At 41.0% G+C, this 19,699-nt stretch overlaps 2 protein-coding genes across 2 annotated transcripts; one reads left to right on the top strand and one right to left on the bottom strand.

Annotated features, from left to right (window-relative positions):
- Positions 1-2,221: 2,221 nt before the first annotated feature.
- Positions 2,222-9,912, bottom strand: LOC118429498. Its single transcript, XM_035839998.1, has 7 exons — positions 9,767-9,912; positions 8,578-8,684; positions 7,915-8,022; positions 7,110-7,278; positions 5,297-5,428; positions 4,611-4,719; positions 2,222-3,659 (listed from the first exon to the last, which is right to left on the bottom strand). Exons 1-7 carry the CDS (start codon positions 9,837-9,839, stop codon positions 3,506-3,508), a joined length of 852 nt encoding a protein of 283 aa, XP_035695891.1. The 5' UTR covers positions 9,840-9,912; the 3' UTR covers positions 2,222-3,505.
- Positions 9,913-11,677: 1,765 nt separating this feature from the next.
- On the top strand, positions 11,678-19,510 carry LOC118429443 (low-density lipoprotein receptor-related protein 12-like). Its single transcript, XM_035839928.1, has 7 exons — positions 11,678-11,785; positions 13,775-13,881; positions 14,616-14,717; positions 15,992-16,169; positions 17,382-17,513; positions 18,517-18,625; positions 19,026-19,510. The coding sequence occupies exons 1-7, from the start codon at positions 11,713-11,715 to the stop codon at positions 19,171-19,173; spliced, it is 849 nt and encodes a 282-aa protein (XP_035695821.1). The 5' UTR covers positions 11,678-11,712; the 3' UTR covers positions 19,174-19,510.
- Positions 19,511-19,699: the final 189 nt, after the last annotated feature.

Below are 19,699 nucleotides of genomic sequence, written 5' to 3'. Positions count from 1 at the left end.
ACGCAGCGCAGTTAATCGGCTAAAATTATCATTGCATGTAACACGTTAACTCGCACGGGCAAAAATAACGGAGGTCGCTAGGGGTCCCCATTGACACGTACAGATTATGTAGATTGATAACATACTGCGACATCAGATTTTCCTACGAAGGAAAACACGGATATTAGGCTCAAAGGTTACAAGTTTGTTGACTGAACTGTTTTATGATTTTTTTAGGTTTGTTTGCTTCGGTGGAAGAAAAAAATATTGACAGGTCACAGAAGGGTGTACTATATAGTCAATACTGCACAAACCGTGAAAGTTGTAAGATCTAACGTTACAAAAGGTCTGTGTAATTGGAACTGCAGCTGATCAAGGAACTTAAAGAATGAAGCAAATCATGGCAAATGAGGTGTGAGAGTTTTGTTTTGTAACGGGGGCTGCCCTAAGATGTTGCGCTTTTTTACGCGCTCGAACTCACGGCGCTCCTTCACAAGTTGCCAAAGAGTGGTCAAGTTTTGATCAATGAATTTTTAACACATTCATCTAGAGACCATACTTGATTAAGGAATGCATTCATACGGTTCATGAACCCTTCACCCTCCGCGTTACAACTGGCAAACACCGAGGGCTTTATCGTGAATATAACTTCCGATTTTGAGCTGCGTTAGACAGTGCGCCCTAACTTGGCACGCTTTTGTAATTTGCTCTCTTTGGAAGCTGGTGACCAATTTAGATAAACATAAATAAAAATTCTAATTCTATGATATATAGCTTTCTTTTGACAGTAGAATTGTAATTATGTGTGCTTCTTGTCTTCCGCGAGGAGGGCTGAATCTATCACAATCCAGGTCGTGTTTTCATGGGAAATGGGCGAAATACACTGAGTGCGGCGACCTGACTAATAAAATCATTACGAAAAACGACAACGCCCAAATCACACAAAAAAACTCTGTGTACGTATTGGGAAACATATTGGGAAACATCACTCTGTGAAGTTTCACTTTCATAGACGGTACGAATCATTTGCTAGAGTAACAAATCTTTGGGGCGTTCGCTCGTCTGCCATGCACCTTCGGGGCCACACTCCCTGGGGAAAACAACGGCTTATGTTGTTTTTTCTATGGCCGGTCTTCTACTCAACAAACATTTGAAGACCAATATTTGTAGTGTTTTGTGAAGCTTTAATTCTTATGTGTATGACAGTTGTGTGGCTGTTTTGTACTGGTTGTATATCGAGGGACACGATCCACCAATACCTAGTAACAGGTGACCACAGTGATTCGGCGCCACCAACATTATTGTGAAAATTCTGTCTTCAAAAAAAAAATGGGAAGTGAATATGTGTAAGTATTTTTTAATAGAAAAAAAGCTGTTTGTTTCGACTTGGTTTATTTACCTTTCTAATCATCATAGTCAGTGGCAACAAACACGACGTACTTATAATATGCATAATAAGATCAGAAAAAAATCCGTGGCATCTTAGGGCAGGAAGCATCTTAGGGTGGCCCCCGTTATGAATTAATACTACGTTTTTTCAGAGATTATTGGTTTCGTGAAATTAAATGAAATGACAAGTTTTGACGAAACTGAAGCGCCGCTCTGTGAATGCTTGTTTCAGATTGATACCATTCTTTTTTGCGTGTCTTTCTTATTACCGTATGACGTTCTAGGGTAATAAGAAAGACAAAAAAACTTTTCAGTAAAGACTTTGATCACAAGCTACTGATCTCAAAAACAAACTTTAGGTATAACTCGAGAATTGGAGAAAATTCGGGCGAAGTCAAGAAGGAAGGGATGTAAATGAAGACCATAAGGGAATACCTTGAAAAGAAGGAAGCAAACAATTTCATAAATGTCCCTTTTCCATAAAATCGGAAATTCATCCACTATCACGCTCCCGCTTTCCAGCACCTGTTACGAAAATGCCCGTATTCTCGCTAACGACTTCGCGACTTGGGAAACAACATGGGCTCTTTTGGGGTTTTTACTCCAGGTCTTTCCTGCTCTTGTTCTTGACATTGAAGCTCGCCCTGACTACCCACAATATCACGAATTCATCAGGAAAGAACCGATCTAGTCATACTGAGCCAAGCGTTCGCAGAACGGCTTGTGTGATCAGTTAAAGACGGGGCTTTTCTCGTCAACGCTCCTGGCATTTTAGTTTTTGTCCCAAATCAATATCATAACGAACAAGCAGACTTTTATTGGACAGCATATAGGGCACACAAAAAACTACAAATCTTGAGACAGATGTCAACTTTATTCTCTTTCTGCCTGTAGCAAATATAGATATTGAAAATTTCTGTCAATCAATGCCTTAAGACATACGCAAAATGGCATATCACTACTAGCCTCATCTCTTATTCTCACTATAGGTGATATCCCATTCCATCATGATGTAGCTTTTTATTTCACATCAAAGTCACAAACAATACCAGTAAATAGTGTTACAGGCAAGATATAAAACGGTATCGAAATATCAAGAAGATAATTCATATCATTTATAGTTATTCCAATTGTCTAGGAAAATTATTTTCAACCCGAGTAAAAAAATAACTCCACAAAACAAAATATCTGTTTCAACTACACAGTACCTAAAGCTCATTGTAATAATAGTTCTTCACATCATTTAAACATTTAGACTTTCAATTCTTTTCTTCAAAGTCTTACAATGTTACCAGGAAAAACTTCAATATTTGGCATCAATAATACAAAAATTATAAATCTATAAAATCTATAAAAAGATAATGGCTGCTCTTATCTACCCGGGCAAAAAATCTACAGTTGCACTCTTAAGATATTAATATTCTTTGAACACTTATGTCAACATCACACTTTTTGCATAGCTGAATGATAATAACTTAATTTCAAAGCTCTTTTAACAACCTCAATGGCACCATGACATGTTAACTATGTGAACATGTCATGCACAACAAAAACATCAATAATATTGCAACAACATAAAATCATCAAGAATCACAGCATTTCACAATAACAGTTAGGTCAAAAGTGTCCAGGAAGACCTCTCAGGAGACTGATAAAATCTCATCTATCCGGTTGTTACTATTGGACAGGATTCTTAATGCTTGTGTCAATGGGAATAATATACTATTTGGCTCGCCCCTGAGGCATCGCCAAAAAACATCAATTGAAAGTACTAGTGACCACCTGAAAGTAGTCACATTGCAATTGGCCAGGTAGAAATTGGTAGAAATAGTCAGTGTTGAGTCTGTACAAGTTTAACTGTATGCTTCTTATGCATGTGTATATAACGCTAGTTCACCTTTATTCGCAGGGTAACCTATATCCGTTGTACTTCAAAACAAGATACTTTGGAATATCGCGTTGATGGGCGGTAGTTTCGAATTGCAGTCTTTTTTCAATATAATGCAGTTTGAGACCACCGTCAGCCGACTTGATATCCTGAAATACCCTGGTGTTAAATGTAACGGATAAAGGTTACCCCGCGAATAAAGGTGAACTAGCGTTACCTGTGACCCAAGGACAGTCCATAATATCATTTCTATACCACAGCATTTCCAGGAGGAGAGGACTTCACTACTTCATCATAACTAGGAGGTGGTGAGTAAGACCCACCCCCTGTCCCCTGTGGCGGTCCCCTATTGGTTGTCTGAGCCACCGTTGCCATAGGAACATCAGATGTTGTTGTCGCAGGGCTGAAAGAGAAGGAAGCAATACTCAGTGTCAATGAACAGCATCAGAGAAGCACCAATGTAATGAATAAAAACACATCTTTATGACAGGTAGTAAAACAATGAAAAAAATGGAAACAGGTAAAGGTAGACTACAGGTCAGACATCGAAGTTAGGGCTGCCCATTGACAAGCATGTTGAAATACACTGAATGAAGGCTTCAAAAAAGTACTAACCCATAGTTCAATCTTTAAAATTCTTCTCCACCAGAAAGTCACTTGGGTCTAGTTTATAAGCATTCAAAGAAAACAGAGGGTTGTTTGGCTCATTCTCGGAGAAAAGCTCGCTCTATGAAAGAAACCTCACCTTTGACCCATTTTCCCTCCTGATACAACCAGTAGCACCCTATAACTAAAACCTGTCCTTACACCAGCTGAACTGCTGAACTGAACAAATTTTGACCCAAACAGGAAAGCTTAGACCCTACCTGTCTCTTCTAACTCAAAAAGTCTCCAGATTGGGCAAAAATTTTCAAGGAAAAGAAGGATTTTCAAGGATTTTAAGTCACACCCAAATCGTCTTCCCATTTTTTGCCCTCTACCGCGCAACGCAACTCTGACGTCAGCCCTACAGTGAGCGTCTGTATGTTCTTTTCTGTAAGCTGTCAGTAGCCTATTTTGATATTCCATAATTTGTACTGTAATCTGTATTATTCAATTCAATTCGTAGTGAGGCGGCAAAATTTTGCATAATTCAGCCTTCCTTGATTTTGGCATAATACGCAGAAGTTCTTCTGTAGTCAGGTGCACATAGACAAGGGATAGGTGGGAGGGATGGCAGAACAAAAATTCCACAGTGGTTTCAAGTTTGCAGTAAAGTAGTTACTGCAAAATCTGCTTACTTAAAACCAATGCAAAATTTCTGCATTTCCAGTATAGGACACAACACCCATCTATTATTGAAACATGTCCTTACCTTCTCTTCCTCCTGTAGCAGATGTAGGTGACCACAATGAGAAGGAGAACTCCACCCACACAGCCTGCGATGATTCCAATCTTCTTCAACCACTGTCGGTGATGTAGAACTGGGAAAAAAACAGGACAAACAAGACTTTGAAGTTTCATGACTCTGTGAAATACTTAGCGTTTATCAAGTGTCTAATGTTTTGATGGTAGGTTATTAGTTATGGAAATAATGTTTTGATGAATGGTACATGTGTCCATTGATCGCTTCCTGTCATGCTACAGTGAAAGTGAAGAACATATTGAATATTTTAATAAGAATCTGTGAAAAAAAAGGTCAGACCAAAAACAATATGTGAAAATCGTGCAGTAGTAGCTTCTTTCATTGACCAAGACTGTCATGTCTGATTAACAACTAATTCTACCACCTCTGACCTCCTGTGACCTTAGCAGTCATCCCACTCACATCCTGTCACTATACTGACAGTGTATTCAAGTGACTACAGACACACACCAACACAAACAAGCATGCACACACAGACCGATAACGAAGACTCTGTACACTGAGTGATTATTATCACAGAGGTGAGCAAAGCACTAAATCAAATACAGATTTGTATAAAAAACATCATCCAACACAAAGAATCATGTCAAGTTTGCAACATTTGTTTCCACAATCTCAAAATGTGGAGAACTCACCCCCGCAGCCACCGACACTATAATGTTCTTCATCACTGTTATCTCCGCAGTGGTCGACTCCGTCACACATCAGACTGTCGTCTATACACATGTCCCTACCCAGGCACGTGTAGCCGTCACAGCCGTCATAATCTGTAGTAAATACAGACACATCAGACTGTCGTCTATACACATGTCCCTACCCAGGCACGTGTAGCCATCACAGCCGTCATAATCTGTAGTAAATACAGACACATCAGACTGTCATCTATACACACGTCTCTACCCAGGCACGTGTAGCCGTCACAACCGTCATAATCTGTAGTAAATACAGACGCATAAGACTGTCATCTATACACATGTCTCTACCCAGGCACGTGTAGCCATCACAGCCATGATAATCTGTGGTAAATACAGACACATCAGACTGTCATCTATACACATGTCCCTACGGAGGCACGTGTAGCCATCACAGCCGTGATAATCTGTGGTAAATACAGACACATCAGACTGTCATCTATACACCTGTCCCTACGGAGGCACGTGTAGCCATCACAACCATGATAATCTGTGGTAAATACAGACACATCAGGCTGTCATCTATACACATGTCTCTACCCAGGCACGTGTAGCCATCACAGCCATCATAATCTGTAGTAAATACAGACACATCAGACTGTCGTCTATACACATGTCTCTACCCAGGCACGTGTAGCCATCACAGCCATCATAATCTGTAGTAAATACAGACACATCAGACTGTCGTCTATACACATGTCTCTACCCAGGCACGTGTAGCCATCACAGCCATCATAATCTGTAGTAAATACAGACACATCAGACTGTCGTCTATACACATGTCCCTACCCAGGCACGTGTAGCCATCACAGTCGTGATAATCTGTAGTAAATACAGACACATCAGACTGTCATCTATACACATGTCCCTACGGAGGCACGTGTAGCCATCACAGCCGTGATAATCTGTGGTAAATACAGACACATCAGACTGTCATCTATACACCTGTCCCTACGGAGGCACGTATAGCCATCACAGCCATGATAATCTGTGGTAAATACAGACACATCAGACTGTCATCTATACACATGTCCCTACGGAGGCACGTGTAGCCATCACAGCCGTGATAATCTGTGGTAAATACAGACACATCAGACTGTCATCTATACACCTGTCCCTACGGAGGCACGTGTAGCCGTCACAGCCATCATAATCTGTAGTGAATACACACACACATCTGACTGGCGGATCCAGATGTTTGGTAACAGAACTTAGAAACTCTCTGGTGAATTTTAGAACAATTTCTGGGCAAATTGAATTTTGTGTACTGTCTGTAACATTGTACAGCATTTATTTAAAGAGTCCACACCAAGTTGCAGCATTGCTTACAATTGTTTTTCTCCTCTATCAAACATAGAATTCTACAAGCAGAAACCAAACAGATGTTAAAGAAAGTATCAAGCGATAGGTTGCAATTTCATCCTCCCATGGCACAAACAATCAAAAAAATTGGATAGTGAGTGACTATGGCACACTTGCAGGCTTACCTTAAAATGTAATGGACAGGCATATCAAACCAACCTTTGCTACTGACTATACATGCCAATCACCTTGCAACTGGGTAAAATGTATAGTACTGGTAGTGATGCTTTGTTGTTCTTCAAAGATCAACGATTTCGTTTCTCGGTGGATTCTTCTTCAACCAGAAATTTAGCACAACAGACTACATGTTGCCCGATCTGTCTTACTTTGAGGGTATATCATTGAATTACGCATTTAAATGACTGTACGTTGAATTGAAAATTGTAATACGTACGCGCTGAATGGTAGACCGTGTACCGGATGCGGATGTGGCCATAGCCATGCAGATAACTTTTGAACTTGAGGGTCACATGACGATTGTGTGCATCAAAGTCAGGATGAGATATTCCACAAACCCTCTCCCAGGAGCTGTCTGGACGGATACCCCCTCCATAGGATCCACCCTGCAAAGACAGTAGAACATGATAGTCAGATTACCTATGTGTGTTAAATGCTATGCAACTTAAAGAAATTTCAGGAAAATTTAACAAACAAAAAACTTGCATGTGTTTGTATGTGTTTCTTTTCTTTGAAACTCAATAAAAATTATCTTACAAAAAAACTTGGCAAGGTGAAAGAAGTGATGAGGAAAGTTGACTGTTATTAATGCCATTCCACAATGTCTCAGCCAGAAACCAAACCAGAGTTACATTTTGCTCTTGAGTCTGCTAGCATAGCCTGGATTTGATGCCACAAAACATTAGAGAATTGCAACAAAGGTTTCTGATAAGACCAAATGCCTTGGGATATGTAACATTATAAAGCCCCATTTGCAGGTATTGTAATCAGTGCTCCCCTGAAAAATAAACGCTGCTGCTCCTAGATGACGGCAAAGGCTATAACTGTCGTGACTGTGTGCACTACCAAGGTCAGACTAATCTGAGTTGATGCCCAGTTACATTTTTGCACAAGTTGACTAGGTCTACAGTAATACTAGATGACTTACAAGATCATAATACAGCTTAGAAACATCATGTTTGCTGTCTGTTGTGGTCATTATGAGTTCCTATAAAGTCCCAGGATGTGTTCAAAATTCATACCTTAACAAACAATTCATCTGTGCAGTCTCGATGGCCACTAATCCCCCTGATACTGATGTCTGTAAACTGTAGAAAAATCCGCTTGCCGACGGCTGCCACCAGAGTAACCTGGGTAAAAGAAAATTGTGGTATGTGAGGGACATTTGCAAGAAAATGTGTACCTTCCCATATGGTCTAGCCTAACATTTAACTACTGCTCTGTTTATCTCACTCAAACACATTCATGTATATGGTGATCAGCCCCTCCAGCTCTGTCCTGCCACTTGCTATATACATTGTACTAGTAATATAATTGAACACCACATACACACGTACAGCCTATGCTATTGTAACACACTGTAACCATATTGAGATTCAGCCTTGTGTCAGAAAAAAAAAACACTTGTTCACAAATACAAATGTTTTTTTACCACTTAAAGTTATCTGTGCACATCCTAACTTTGGCAACCACTTGTAGCAGTATTTGCGCCTTTTCAATTTTGAAAAGTTTTAAAAGTGCGACTCACTTCATTCGAGAAAATACGGTATGTTCAAACCTGATGGAAGCTACATGTAATATCTTATAACAGACCCTGTGTGATAACACACTTAAACACAGTAACTCAGTCCCTTATCGAGCGTTATCACAGCCCAGGTATGATAATATAAAGATTGTTAACTTACCGAACAGTCTTCTGAGGCATGATAAGGGTCCAAAAACAACTCTCCAGTGTCAGAGTCTGAAATGTCCACCCTGTTTCCAGGATGTGTGCAGTAGTACCCCATGTCAACTGTTAACAAAAAAATATGCAAGTCACATTTAGTCATCTGCATGCTGAGTCGGCATTTTGCTGTATCGCTGACATAATTTCTGATAGTTCATAAGTTAGAAAAAGATAGTTCATAATTATAATGTAACGTTACATGATGCATTACTTTCCAAGCAGAGGTTTGGCTCTGGCTGTTTTTGACGTGGTTTTTATTTTGACCATGAAGAAAAAGGGACAAAATAGACAGCCCGACAAAACACATAAAACATTGTCAGAAAACAGGTGGAGCCAAACTTCTGCTTGGAGCGCAAAGTACAATGTATAAGGTTCTTGGTATAACTGTCCTTTACCTTGGATGCTAATTGCTGATTGGTCTGTGATGGAGGGTACTGTAAATATACTTAATAAGTTCGTGGGGATTTAATTTCGCGGTAGCGGGAAAAAGGACTTTTCGCGGTGGATTTAAGTTCGACATAGACTACAGTCTAATACCATAATAGAAAAATGTTTGCGGTGGTTTTAAGTTCGCGGTGAAGTCGTCACCGCAAAAACCGTGAACATTAATCCACCGCGAACATTTCTGCATTTACAGTAATCTATTTCCTGTTATGGTAGCCAGCCCAAGTAGACAGCCCAGCCGTTTCCGTAAACCCTTGGGGCTGGGGGGGACGGTGGGATGTTGGCCTCTGACACTAGGGTCATACTTTGGACATACTGTGAGCACTACGTATACGTTATGGACATCATAAACCTCACTACGTACACCATATAACCTGCACTGCTATTCGAACTATTTCCCGACCAACACCCTATACTTGAACTTCACATGATGTCATATGATGATAGTTATTGTCGAGGGGACAAATACTTCAGATTCCTATAATTTGTCACAACTGCACATTATAGAGATCACTATAGGAGATAAATTATGCGGCAAAGCTATTAAAAGCGAGGACTGAGTAACATACGGTTTCGCCTAAGTAACGGTACCAGTATCCCAAGTCGAGAAAAACAACAACAGCATGTGTGAGCGCGAGCGTGCACGCTTTAAACTTCACATAAAGTTGAACGTTAAAACTGGTAACTAAACTGTTAGTACTTACTGTTTCTCGTCGCCGCTCTTACATATGTGAAGACAAGACCCAGGAGAAAGCATTGAACCCACGAAAGCTCCATACTTGTGTGCTGCGGAGTTGTACCAGTCTGTAACGTTACGCGGAAGTAAATGCCGCGTGTGGCAGCGGCACCGGATATGAAACTTTGTCGACAAGGACTTCCTGGAAGTGGCAGGAAGTGACGTCATTCTATATTTGTAATTGACAAGTGGTAAATGACGTACTGAGAAGGGAGGAGGAAGAACGAACTTTATTTAGTCAGGTCAACGTTTGAGTGAACGTTGACTTTATTATAGCATTTCCCTCCTCTGTTAAGTACTTTTCCATTGCAAGTATTATAAGGTTCTTGTGCGAAGTGACACCTTTTCCTTTTATACCACCGTTATATTGTCTGAAGGGTATAACGCTGGTTCACCTTTATCCACAGGGTAACCTTTATCCGTTTTTAACAGGTTATCTACGAATACTAAATCGACGGACAGTGCTTCCGAACTGTAATACATTTGTACTTTGAAAACATTGCAATTTGAAGGCACAGCCCATTGACTTGATATCCCGAAATACACTGTTTATACATGTAACAGATACAACAGATATAGGTTACCCCGCAGATAAATGTGAATAAGGGTTACATTTTTGTATTATTTCATGATATGTAATATTTTCTCCTAGACATATTGAGTCAACAGCCAACACCTGAGTTTGGGCCAAATAAAGTAAATTTTTTTGTTCATAATAATTTTTGATACAGGTTTTGAAGATGGTTTTTGAAAATATACCGTTGGTGCCACAATTGGACAATTATGTTGTTGGTACACATCCTGAATGTTTGCTTTTTATCATCATCTTTTAAAATGAAATCATGTATACTACCATCATAGAATGTCCCTGTAATTCATATCCGGCTCGCGGCGGCCACAAGGACTTTATGGGTTTACGGAAAAGACTAGGCTATCTACCTGGGCTGTCTACCTGGGCTGTCTAACTGGGCTGGCTATGACGTCAGGCTACTTGGCCCTACGAAAGCCCATTGGGACAAAAGCTGTTTTAGCAGTAGGGGTTGTTTGTGCTCAGCGAAGAAGCTGTGTCCGAAGGATGATTGTGTTATTATGTGAATGAGCTGTGTGAAGTAGCTGTGTGTGAAGGAGCTGTGTATGTTACATAACCCAGAGGTTCTGGGTTTGAATCAGTTGATATGCCACCGATCTTGTGCGCTTGGGAAGGGCTCCTAACACGACTTTCCTCCCTTCACTGGGGTAGAGAAAATAGTACCTAGCTTCTGTAAGGGCCCTCCCTCGGATAGGGCAAAGAACCCACCACACTTACGGAAAAGACTAGGGGTCCTTCCTTCCCAGTGTAAATGGTTCCAACCCTTAAGTCCTATGGCCACACCTGGGGTAATTGCTGTCATATTGAGGTCACCTGAGTTAGCACCGAGTGGCAGCAGTTCCAGACCCTTGCAATTAAGCAACGCTTATTTTAAGCTCCTCACAATCCAATTCTCGATCCTAATGTATTGCGCAGAAGCCTGGACCCTGACAGCCACTATAGAACGGCTCCTTGACAACTTTGACCAATTAGCCACCAGTCTTAAGACTATTCCAATCAGCCCGATAAGTCGTGTTAGTACACCCCCCCCCCCCCCCCCCCAAGGGTACAAGATCGGTGGCATATCAACTGATTTGAACCCAGAACCTCTGGGTTATGTAACACACACAATGGCTTCACACATAGCTTTTTCATTGGGCACAAACAACCCCTACTGCTAAAACAGCTTTTGTCGCAATGGGCTTTCGTAGGTCCAAGTAGCCTGACATGATAGCCAGCCCAGGTAGACAGCCCAGGTAGACAGCCCAGCCTTTTCCGTAAACCCGGCATTTACTTCCGCCTTACGTTTACAGACTGGTAACGTTACAACTCCGCAGCACACAAGTATGGCGCTCTCCTGGATTCACAACTTTCTCCTGGTCCTTGCCTTCACATATGTTAGAGCGGCGACGAAAGACAGTAAGTACTTCTAGCAGTTTAGGTAACGCAAGGAGCTTTTACCTGATAAAAGCTCCTTGGGTAACGTTACAGATTGTGAGGTAAACGTTGTTGTTTCTCTGGACCTGCGACACTGGTACCGTTACCTGTCATACTAAGGCGAAACCAAACTTCCTCGTTTCAATATTTTTGCAGTTTCTAATATAGCTTTGCCCCATTAGTTGTAACGTTGTGTCCCCTGTCGACTATTCGTTGTGTAGGCTGGTGGCTATGAAATACTGTGCAGGGTTTAATATGGTAACGTTTACCAACCAAGTACTTAATGTTACTTGACATTACATTCTATGTTCTATCCCAGCCCGCAACATAAACGTTACGTAGTGCTGTATGTTAATTAGAGGCCAGGCTCTCGGAGTGTTTATGTTTGCAAAATCATGCCCGAAGGCTTCTTGCACAAGAAGTATTGAAAGAGAGGTAGATAGTTTGTGATACATAAAACCATTATTTGTCTTCTCTATATATAAATCAATACAGGAAACAGCATAGCAACTGCCAAGTATATGGTCTTAGTCACGGGGTTCGCACATGCACTGAGGCTTTAACCCAAGGACTGATACTGTAAATGCAGAAATGTTTCCAGTGGTGTTAATGATTTTTTTACGCTTTGTTTTTGCAGTGGCCACATCACCATGAACTCAAACGCAAACTTGCTACTACACCATGAACTTTAAGGAAAATCACTAAAAGTAAAACTCCATTTTCCCGCTATCGCAAAATCAAATTCCCGCAAACTTACATGTACTTACAGTATCCTTTACTTTCCAAGCAGAGAATCAGTTCCAGCGTTTTTTTAGGCATTTTTCCGGGCCGTCTATTTTGTCCCATTTTTTAATGTAAGGCCACGTTGATTTGGTTATATGGATGACATCCTCGCTCGCACCAATTTTTGGCCATTTCCAAAAAAAAAAAGTTTTCGACCACACAATAAATTGTGCAAAGCAGCTGTAAAATGAGCACAAACATTCCGTAGATTGAAAAAAGAGTATCAGAAAACAGATTTATATAACTAATGCCATATATAGAATGCCAAAATGAATCTAAAGTCAAAGAATAAGATGTGAAAGGACGGAATCTTTTGTTGGTTGGGGGAGGTACCAGTACAGAAAATTCAGGTCCAGAGGATCATGGTGATTACCATACTATGTGTGTTTAGTCCTATGTTCAACCTTCCTGGCCACTTTGATTTCATACTGAAGGCAACTTTTTTTGGGGGCCAAACTTTAAATTTTCTTTATTCGCTTGCATCAGTTTTGGAGTTGCTTGCATCAGTTTTGGAGTTCCTGAAGGATGTCATCCATATAATCAAATCAACATGGCCTAACGTTACCAGTACACCAGCAGGACAAAATAGAATTAGCATTACAAAAACGCCTATTTCAAGACCAGCCAAAACTCTTTCTTGGAGAGTATTGTTATACAGGCTATCAAACTTTCACAAATACAATATAATAACCGATACAGCGTTACATCATTCATAGATATTGGGTTAATAAACAGCGTACAGACGGAATTTGATAACGTGACAGTAGATACAGATACACAAGGCCACACCAATTTAATTTCTTGGTTCACAGATTCGCTCGCTCCTATTTTTTGGAAAAAAAAAATTACCACTCAGCAAATTTTCACCATTAATGAAACCATTCACTAACTTTCTCGTGTAGCAAATTGGCCTTTATATTATAAGCTCCTTAAAGTGTGGGTACAGGTGCTGTTACTGTACAATAATAGTGTTTTTGTACTTTTTTCAAGCTGAAAACTTTTTTTCTTTATGATTTGGATTAGCCGTTACCTTTACCCCAACCATTTTGCAATTTTTATTTTTATTTCGCCCTCTCGCTCCATATTTTTTATGAAAAAATCCGTGAACCAAGAAATTAAATTGGTGTGGCCCAAGCTGACTGGGAATACAAATGACTGAATGTGACTTGCGAATTTCTTTGTAAACAGTCAGCATGGGATACTACTGCAGTCCTGGTGGGAACAGGGTGGACATTTCAGACTCCGATGCTGGAGACCTGTACTGGGGTTCTTACCCGGCTTTAGAAGACTGTGCGGTAAGATAACAATATCAATTAGCCTTCTTCGCAGAATTTGAGCAGGGCTGGCTTTTATTCTATGGGGGGACGCTTCAAGGTGAGACAGAACTACCATTCCAATTTTTGGCAAACTCCCTTCCACGGCAAACTCCCTTCCTCAGTAAACACTCTCTTTCCCAGCATAAGAGAACCTATAGAGTTGAAACTCGCGAACCGTCCTCTGTGAAATTCCCCCCCATAAAATAAAAGCCAGACCCACTCGCAGTCTGGGAATGAGGCTAAATACTTTAATATCTCCATGAATAAGGTTGATAACTTGCATTGTCAATGTTTCCTAGTGTTTCAGTCATTCAATCCCCTAGCAGATTCCTTCAAAACTGCATTTACATGTAATTGCTTTTGTTTTCTTCTAAGTTTTTATTTTGGGACAGGATGTTTACCCAATTTTTTGCTAGTAGTTTTTCTTGTAGGAGACCATAGCCTGCTAAAGATTAGCGATGTGTTCCCTAGCAGCCCCATTTCAAACTGCAGTTGTTAAATGTTATTTTTTTTCTGTTTGTTAGCACTTTATTATTAAAGAAACAGTTACCTTTGTGTCCCCAAGGACATTATAAATGTCCCAGGTGTCACCGTTTTCAGAGTTTCTCCACAGAAGTTCTAAGAAAAAGGATCTTGATTTTCCATGATTTCTTGTCTGGCCCGACACAATGTATATACCATAATTACATGTAAATTAATCTTCCTTCACCCAGGTTTCGCTAGTGGCGGCCGTTGGAAAGCGGATTTTTCTACAGTTTACAGACATCAGTATCAGGGGGACTAATAGCGACTGCGAAGATGAACTGTTTGTCAAGGTATGAAGTTTGGAAACATCCTTAGGTTTATTGTAACAGTTTCATGGCCTTTGTCTAACAGTGGCGTTTGTTTTTGATGGGAAGTGCTAAGCGCTGATTCATAAGTTTCAATTCAACATGTTGGTCAGGTTCTTATGGTGGTCAGATTTGCTGCCAGCTTGCCGCTACTAACGGTCTGCCTAATTATAAACACCACAAACGACCCAGAAACACCACAAACGACCACAAACGACTCTAATATGCAGTGTAAATGGGTCAAAGACCTTGTGTGGCACTCTGGAGACATTGTTTATACATTTATGAATTTAAAAAACGCAGCAAGTCCTACGTATTCACCAGTAATTACTTCAAGTTAGTCCGCTGGTTTCAAGATCGAAGCAAGACTTGCTGCATTTTTTAGATTCATAAAATTTATAAATTAAACAATGTTTCCAGAGCGCCACACAATGTCTTTGACCCATATACACTGCATATTAGAGTTGTTTGTGGTCGTTTGTGGTGTTTCTTGGTTGTTTGTGGTCGTTTGTGGTGTTTAGGCACACCCGCTACTAAGATGGCCGGTTAAGCCTCTGATCACAGTATTTACAAAATCTCTTGCTGGCTGGGGTTATATTAATTCCCCTTCTCCACATGTTCCTACGCCGGGACATCCAACGGCAAAACCACCTTATCTGAATGTACCCTGCTTTCTCAACTATCACCCTTAATTGCTGTGGGCGTCGCCACAAACCAGCTGTCAGCCAATCAGAGAATAGGCTTTCAAAAGGGATCTTGCATATATAAGGGTATTTCAAAGCTCATTAACATTTATACTAACAGGGCGGTCAGGAACTAAGGGTGACGGTTGAGAAAGCAGGGTACATCCAGACAGGCGTTTTCACTGTTGGATGTCCCTGCGTAGGAGGAATTGCTTCCCCGAGGTGGTGGCAACTGTTATGCCGGCTGCCAGGAGCGCAATTTTAGTCAGGCCTGCAGAGGAGGCAATATTACATATTAATAATTAGCTGAAGGCATTTGGTCTTAGTTACCAAAATTATGTGGCATCAAATAGCTGGTAGCCTTGTGAGTGAGTGGCTACAGGTGCAGTTCTTGGCATTCATGGCCAGAGACGCTGACGTGTCCTTGGGAAAGGTGCTTACCTGGACTTTCCTCTACCCAGGTGCAAAAATGGTTGCCTGACTTTTGCATTTTCAAAAGTTGCATTTGTGAAAAGTTGTGTAACATTACACTGACACTCAAAAGCATTGTCTAACCTTTTCTATTGTCAATTGTAGAGTGGGTCCTATACAGCCACTGGAACGACTGTTCCTACTGATGGCAGCTGGGAGAAGGTTTGTGGGACATTTCATCAAGACTTTGATGCACACGATCATCATGTGACCCTCAAGCTTAAATCATATCAGAATGGCGGTGGCCGCATTCGCATCCGATACACGGTCTACCATTCAGCACGTATGTAGCACGATTTTTAATTCAACTTACAGTTAAACCAGTGTGCAAATATGTTTTTACACAAAGACCACCTGCGCTAATGTGACCTGACTTTTTGGTAGTTCCTTACTTTTCTCTTTGATGCAAGCTATAAGAATTCTGTCTAAAACATCTGTCCATGAAGACCAGATATTAATTGTTCGCATAAGCAGTCTTCCCGGGCAGGTTTGATTGTGATGTATGATTTTGTTTTTTCATTATGAGTCATCAGGGTGGCTGGAATTCTGTGATTATCACTGCCCTCTTCCTGAAATGTTGTGAACTGCAAGTGTCACAATGTGTATGAGGTTCTTATCTTTTATATGACATTGTATAATCATTATTTCTAAGGATGTTTTTTGTATCAACATCGACTATCAAGTATCAAGTCAGTAAGCAAGACTTGAAATAATGTACTCAGCTTCCAAGAAATACTTACACACGCACGCAGACACACACTTTAACACATGCACCCAAATTCACAGAAACAGAAACACACACACACAACACACTCACGTAGACTGACTGTCAGTAGCACACACACATCAACTGGTTGGTTGGCAAACGTCACATAATTATAACTAGTAAGACGTATCTGTATTTACTCCAGATTATCACGGCTGTGATGGCTACACGTGCCTCCTTAGGGACAGGTGTATAGATGATAGTCTGATATGTCTGTATTTACTACAGATTATCACGGCTGTGATGGCTACACGTGCCTGGGTAGGGACATGTGTATAGACGACAGTCTGATGTGTCTGTATTTACTACAGATTATGATGGCTGTGATGGCTACACGTGCCTGGGTAGGGACATGTGTATAGATGACAGTCTGATGTGTCTGTATTTACCACAGATTATGATGGCTGTGATGGCTACACGTGCCTGGGTAGGGACAGGTGTATAGATGACAGCCTGATGTGTCTGTATTTACTACAGATTATGATGGCTGTGACGGCTACACGTGCCTGGGTTACAGGGACATGTGTATAGATGACAGTCTGATGTGTCTGTATTTACTACAGATTATGATGGCTGTGATGGCTACACGTGCCTGGGTAGGGACATGTGTATAGATGACAGTCTGATGTGTCTGTATTTACTACAGATTATGATGGCTGTGATGGCTACACGTGCCTCCGTAGGGACATGTGTATAGACGACAGTCTGATGTGTCTGTATTTACCACAGATTATCACGGCTGTGATGGCTACACGTGCCTCCGTAGGGACAGGTGTATAGACGACAGTCTGATGTGTGACGGAGTCGACCACTGTGGAGACAACAGTGATGAGGAATTTTGGAGTGACGGTGGCTGCGGGGGTGAGTTTTCTACTTTGGAAGCAGAAAGAGGACTCTTGCAATGGAAGCAAATGTCAAAAACTTTGACAATAGATGTCATTCTTTGGGCTGTTGGTATACATGTAGACTGTACTTAATTGTTCACCTCTGTGATACTTCAATTTGCTTTTGTTTTTATTTGGAGTCTTTGTTCATAGTTTGTGTGTTTGTTTGTGTTGTGGGTTGGTGTGTGTGCGTTGTTCCTTGAATATACTGTCAATAGAGTGGCAGGAATTGATTGAGCAAAAAAATGACTGCAAAGGTCAGAGTTCAAGCTGGAGTAGCAGGAAGTACATTTCAGAGGTGGTAGAACTGGTTTTTAATCATACATGACAATCATACATGACCTGTATTTTTAGTATTGTAATAATCGTATTCGAATCCAGCTGCTGTGTCACCGATCTTGTGCCCTTGGGAAAGGCACTTTACACGACTTTCCTCACTTAACTGGTGTAAATGAGTATCTAGTGGCCTTGTGTGGCTTGATGGGGCTATGTGGCCGAGGCAGGCCTTAGGGGCATGTTCGGGCATGAGCGGCACCCGCCATGGCACACGAGTCGGGGGTAGGAGGAACCCCTTACATCCTTGGTCGGAAGCCTCCTAGGAGACGGATACTCTGAACAACAAAGCTGCATCTGCTGGAGCCGCCTCACACGTTGCATACCGTGAGTTGCCCCTGTGAGACTTAGTGCTCCAGTAGACGAGAGGGTGGAGAAGGAATTGCACACCCCTCCTTCACCATAAAAAGTCATGTGCAGGTCAGGCAAACAGGTAAATAGCCTGTCTGCCTCCTCATCTGTCCAATCGACAGGAGAAACCAAAAAAAATAAAAAATCGTATTCACTGTAGAGTGGCATTGGAAGTAATCAGTGAACACATATAATGTTCATCAAAACTTATTGGCATAATCCATAAGCTACAATCAAGTGAGACATGCGAGAAACTTATGATATCTTCCAACTTCTGTTTGTTGTGTTCAATACAGTTGTTGAGCACCGACAGTGGTTGAAGAAGGTCGCTATCATCACAGGCTGTGTGGGTGGAGTTCTCCTTCTCATTGTGGTCACCTACATCTGCTACAGGAGGAAGAAAAGGTAAGGACATGTTTATAGATGGATGTTGTGCCTTATGTTGTAAATGCAGAAATGTTTGCGGTGGTTTTGTGTTTGCAGTTCTTGCAGTAACTGATTCACTGCAATTTACTCAAACCCACTGCAAAGTTTTTGTTCTATCTATCTTTTCCCCACCTTTCCACATCTATGTGCAGCTGAATTCAGATCTCCCCAGTATATGTATCATGAATGCCAAAATTAAGGCAGGCGTTACAGAAAAGAATATGCATGCAGACCCTCGTTGTAGTCTACATTTACCTGTTTTTTTTTCATTGTTTTACTACTTGTCATAAAGATGTGTTTCTTAATAGTCAAGACAATCATTGGTGCCTCTTTGCTGCCAGTTACTGACAATGAGTCTTGCTTTCTCCTCTTTATGTAGACCTGCAACGACAAGATCTGATGTTCCGATGGAAACGGCGGCTCGGTTGGCCAATAGCGGACCGCCGCAGGTGGCAGGGGGTGGGTCTTACTCGCCACCACCGAGCTATGATGAAGTCGTGAAGCCCTCTCCTCCCCCTAGCTCTTGAACAGTGGAAATGATGTGGTATAGAAATGATTGTCCCTCTATGGGTGCAGTGGTTGAAAGTCACTATTTTACCTTTATTCTCACGGTACCCTTATCTGCTGTGTTTCAAAACATATGGTATCATCAAGTCTGGCGGACGCTGATTTCTAACTGCAATATTTTCAAAACACTAGTTTGAGACCAACGTCCGTTGACTTGATACCATAACATTACCAACGGATATAGGTTACCCCACTGATGAAGGTTAACTAGCGTTAGAACCAAATACAGGCAAGCCTGTCACCACTTTGTAACCTTAGGCCACACCAATTTAATTTCTTGGTTCACTGATTTTTTCATAAAAAATATGGAGCGACAGACCAAAAAAAAAAATTATAAAATGGTTGGGGAAAAGATAAGGGCTAATCCAAAAGATAAAGAATAAAAAGTTTTCAGCTTGAAAAAAGTAAAAAAACACTATTATTGTACAGTAACAGCTCCTGTACCCACACTTTAAGGAGCTTATAATATAAAGGCCAATTTGCTAC

The sequence above is a fragment of the Branchiostoma floridae genome, chromosome 13 (assembly GCF_000003815.2).
Source record: "Branchiostoma floridae strain S238N-H82 chromosome 13, Bfl_VNyyK, whole genome shotgun sequence".
Classification (NCBI taxonomy): Eukaryota; Metazoa; Chordata; class Leptocardii; order Amphioxiformes; family Branchiostomatidae; genus Branchiostoma; species Branchiostoma floridae.
This window is presented reverse-complemented; position numbering and strand designations above follow the sequence as displayed.

Coding starts and splice junctions, on each gene's coding strand:
- LOC118429443 (XM_035839928.1), top strand. CDS start 11,713: ATGGCGCTCTCCTGGATTCACAACTTTCTCCTGGTCCTTGCCTTCACA. Junction 11,786..13,774: donor TAGAGCGGCGACGAAAGACA/GTAAGTACTTCT, acceptor CTTTGTAAACAG/TCAGCATGGGATACTACTGC. Junction 16,170..17,381: donor CACGGTCTACCATTCAGCAC/GTATGTAGCACG, acceptor TATTTACCACAG/ATTATCACGGCTGTGATGGC.
- LOC118429498 (XM_035839998.1), bottom strand. CDS start 9,839: ATGGAGCTTTCGTGGGTTCAATGCTTTCTCCTGGGTCTTGTCTTCACA. Junction 8,023..8,577: donor ATGCCTCAGAAGACTGTTCG/GTAAGTTAACAA, acceptor TCTTTTACCCAG/GTTACTCTGGTGGCAGCCGT. Junction 4,720..5,296: donor TAGTGTCGGTGGCTGCGGGG/GTGAGTTCTCCA, acceptor TTTTTTTCCCAG/TTCTACATCACCGACAGTGG.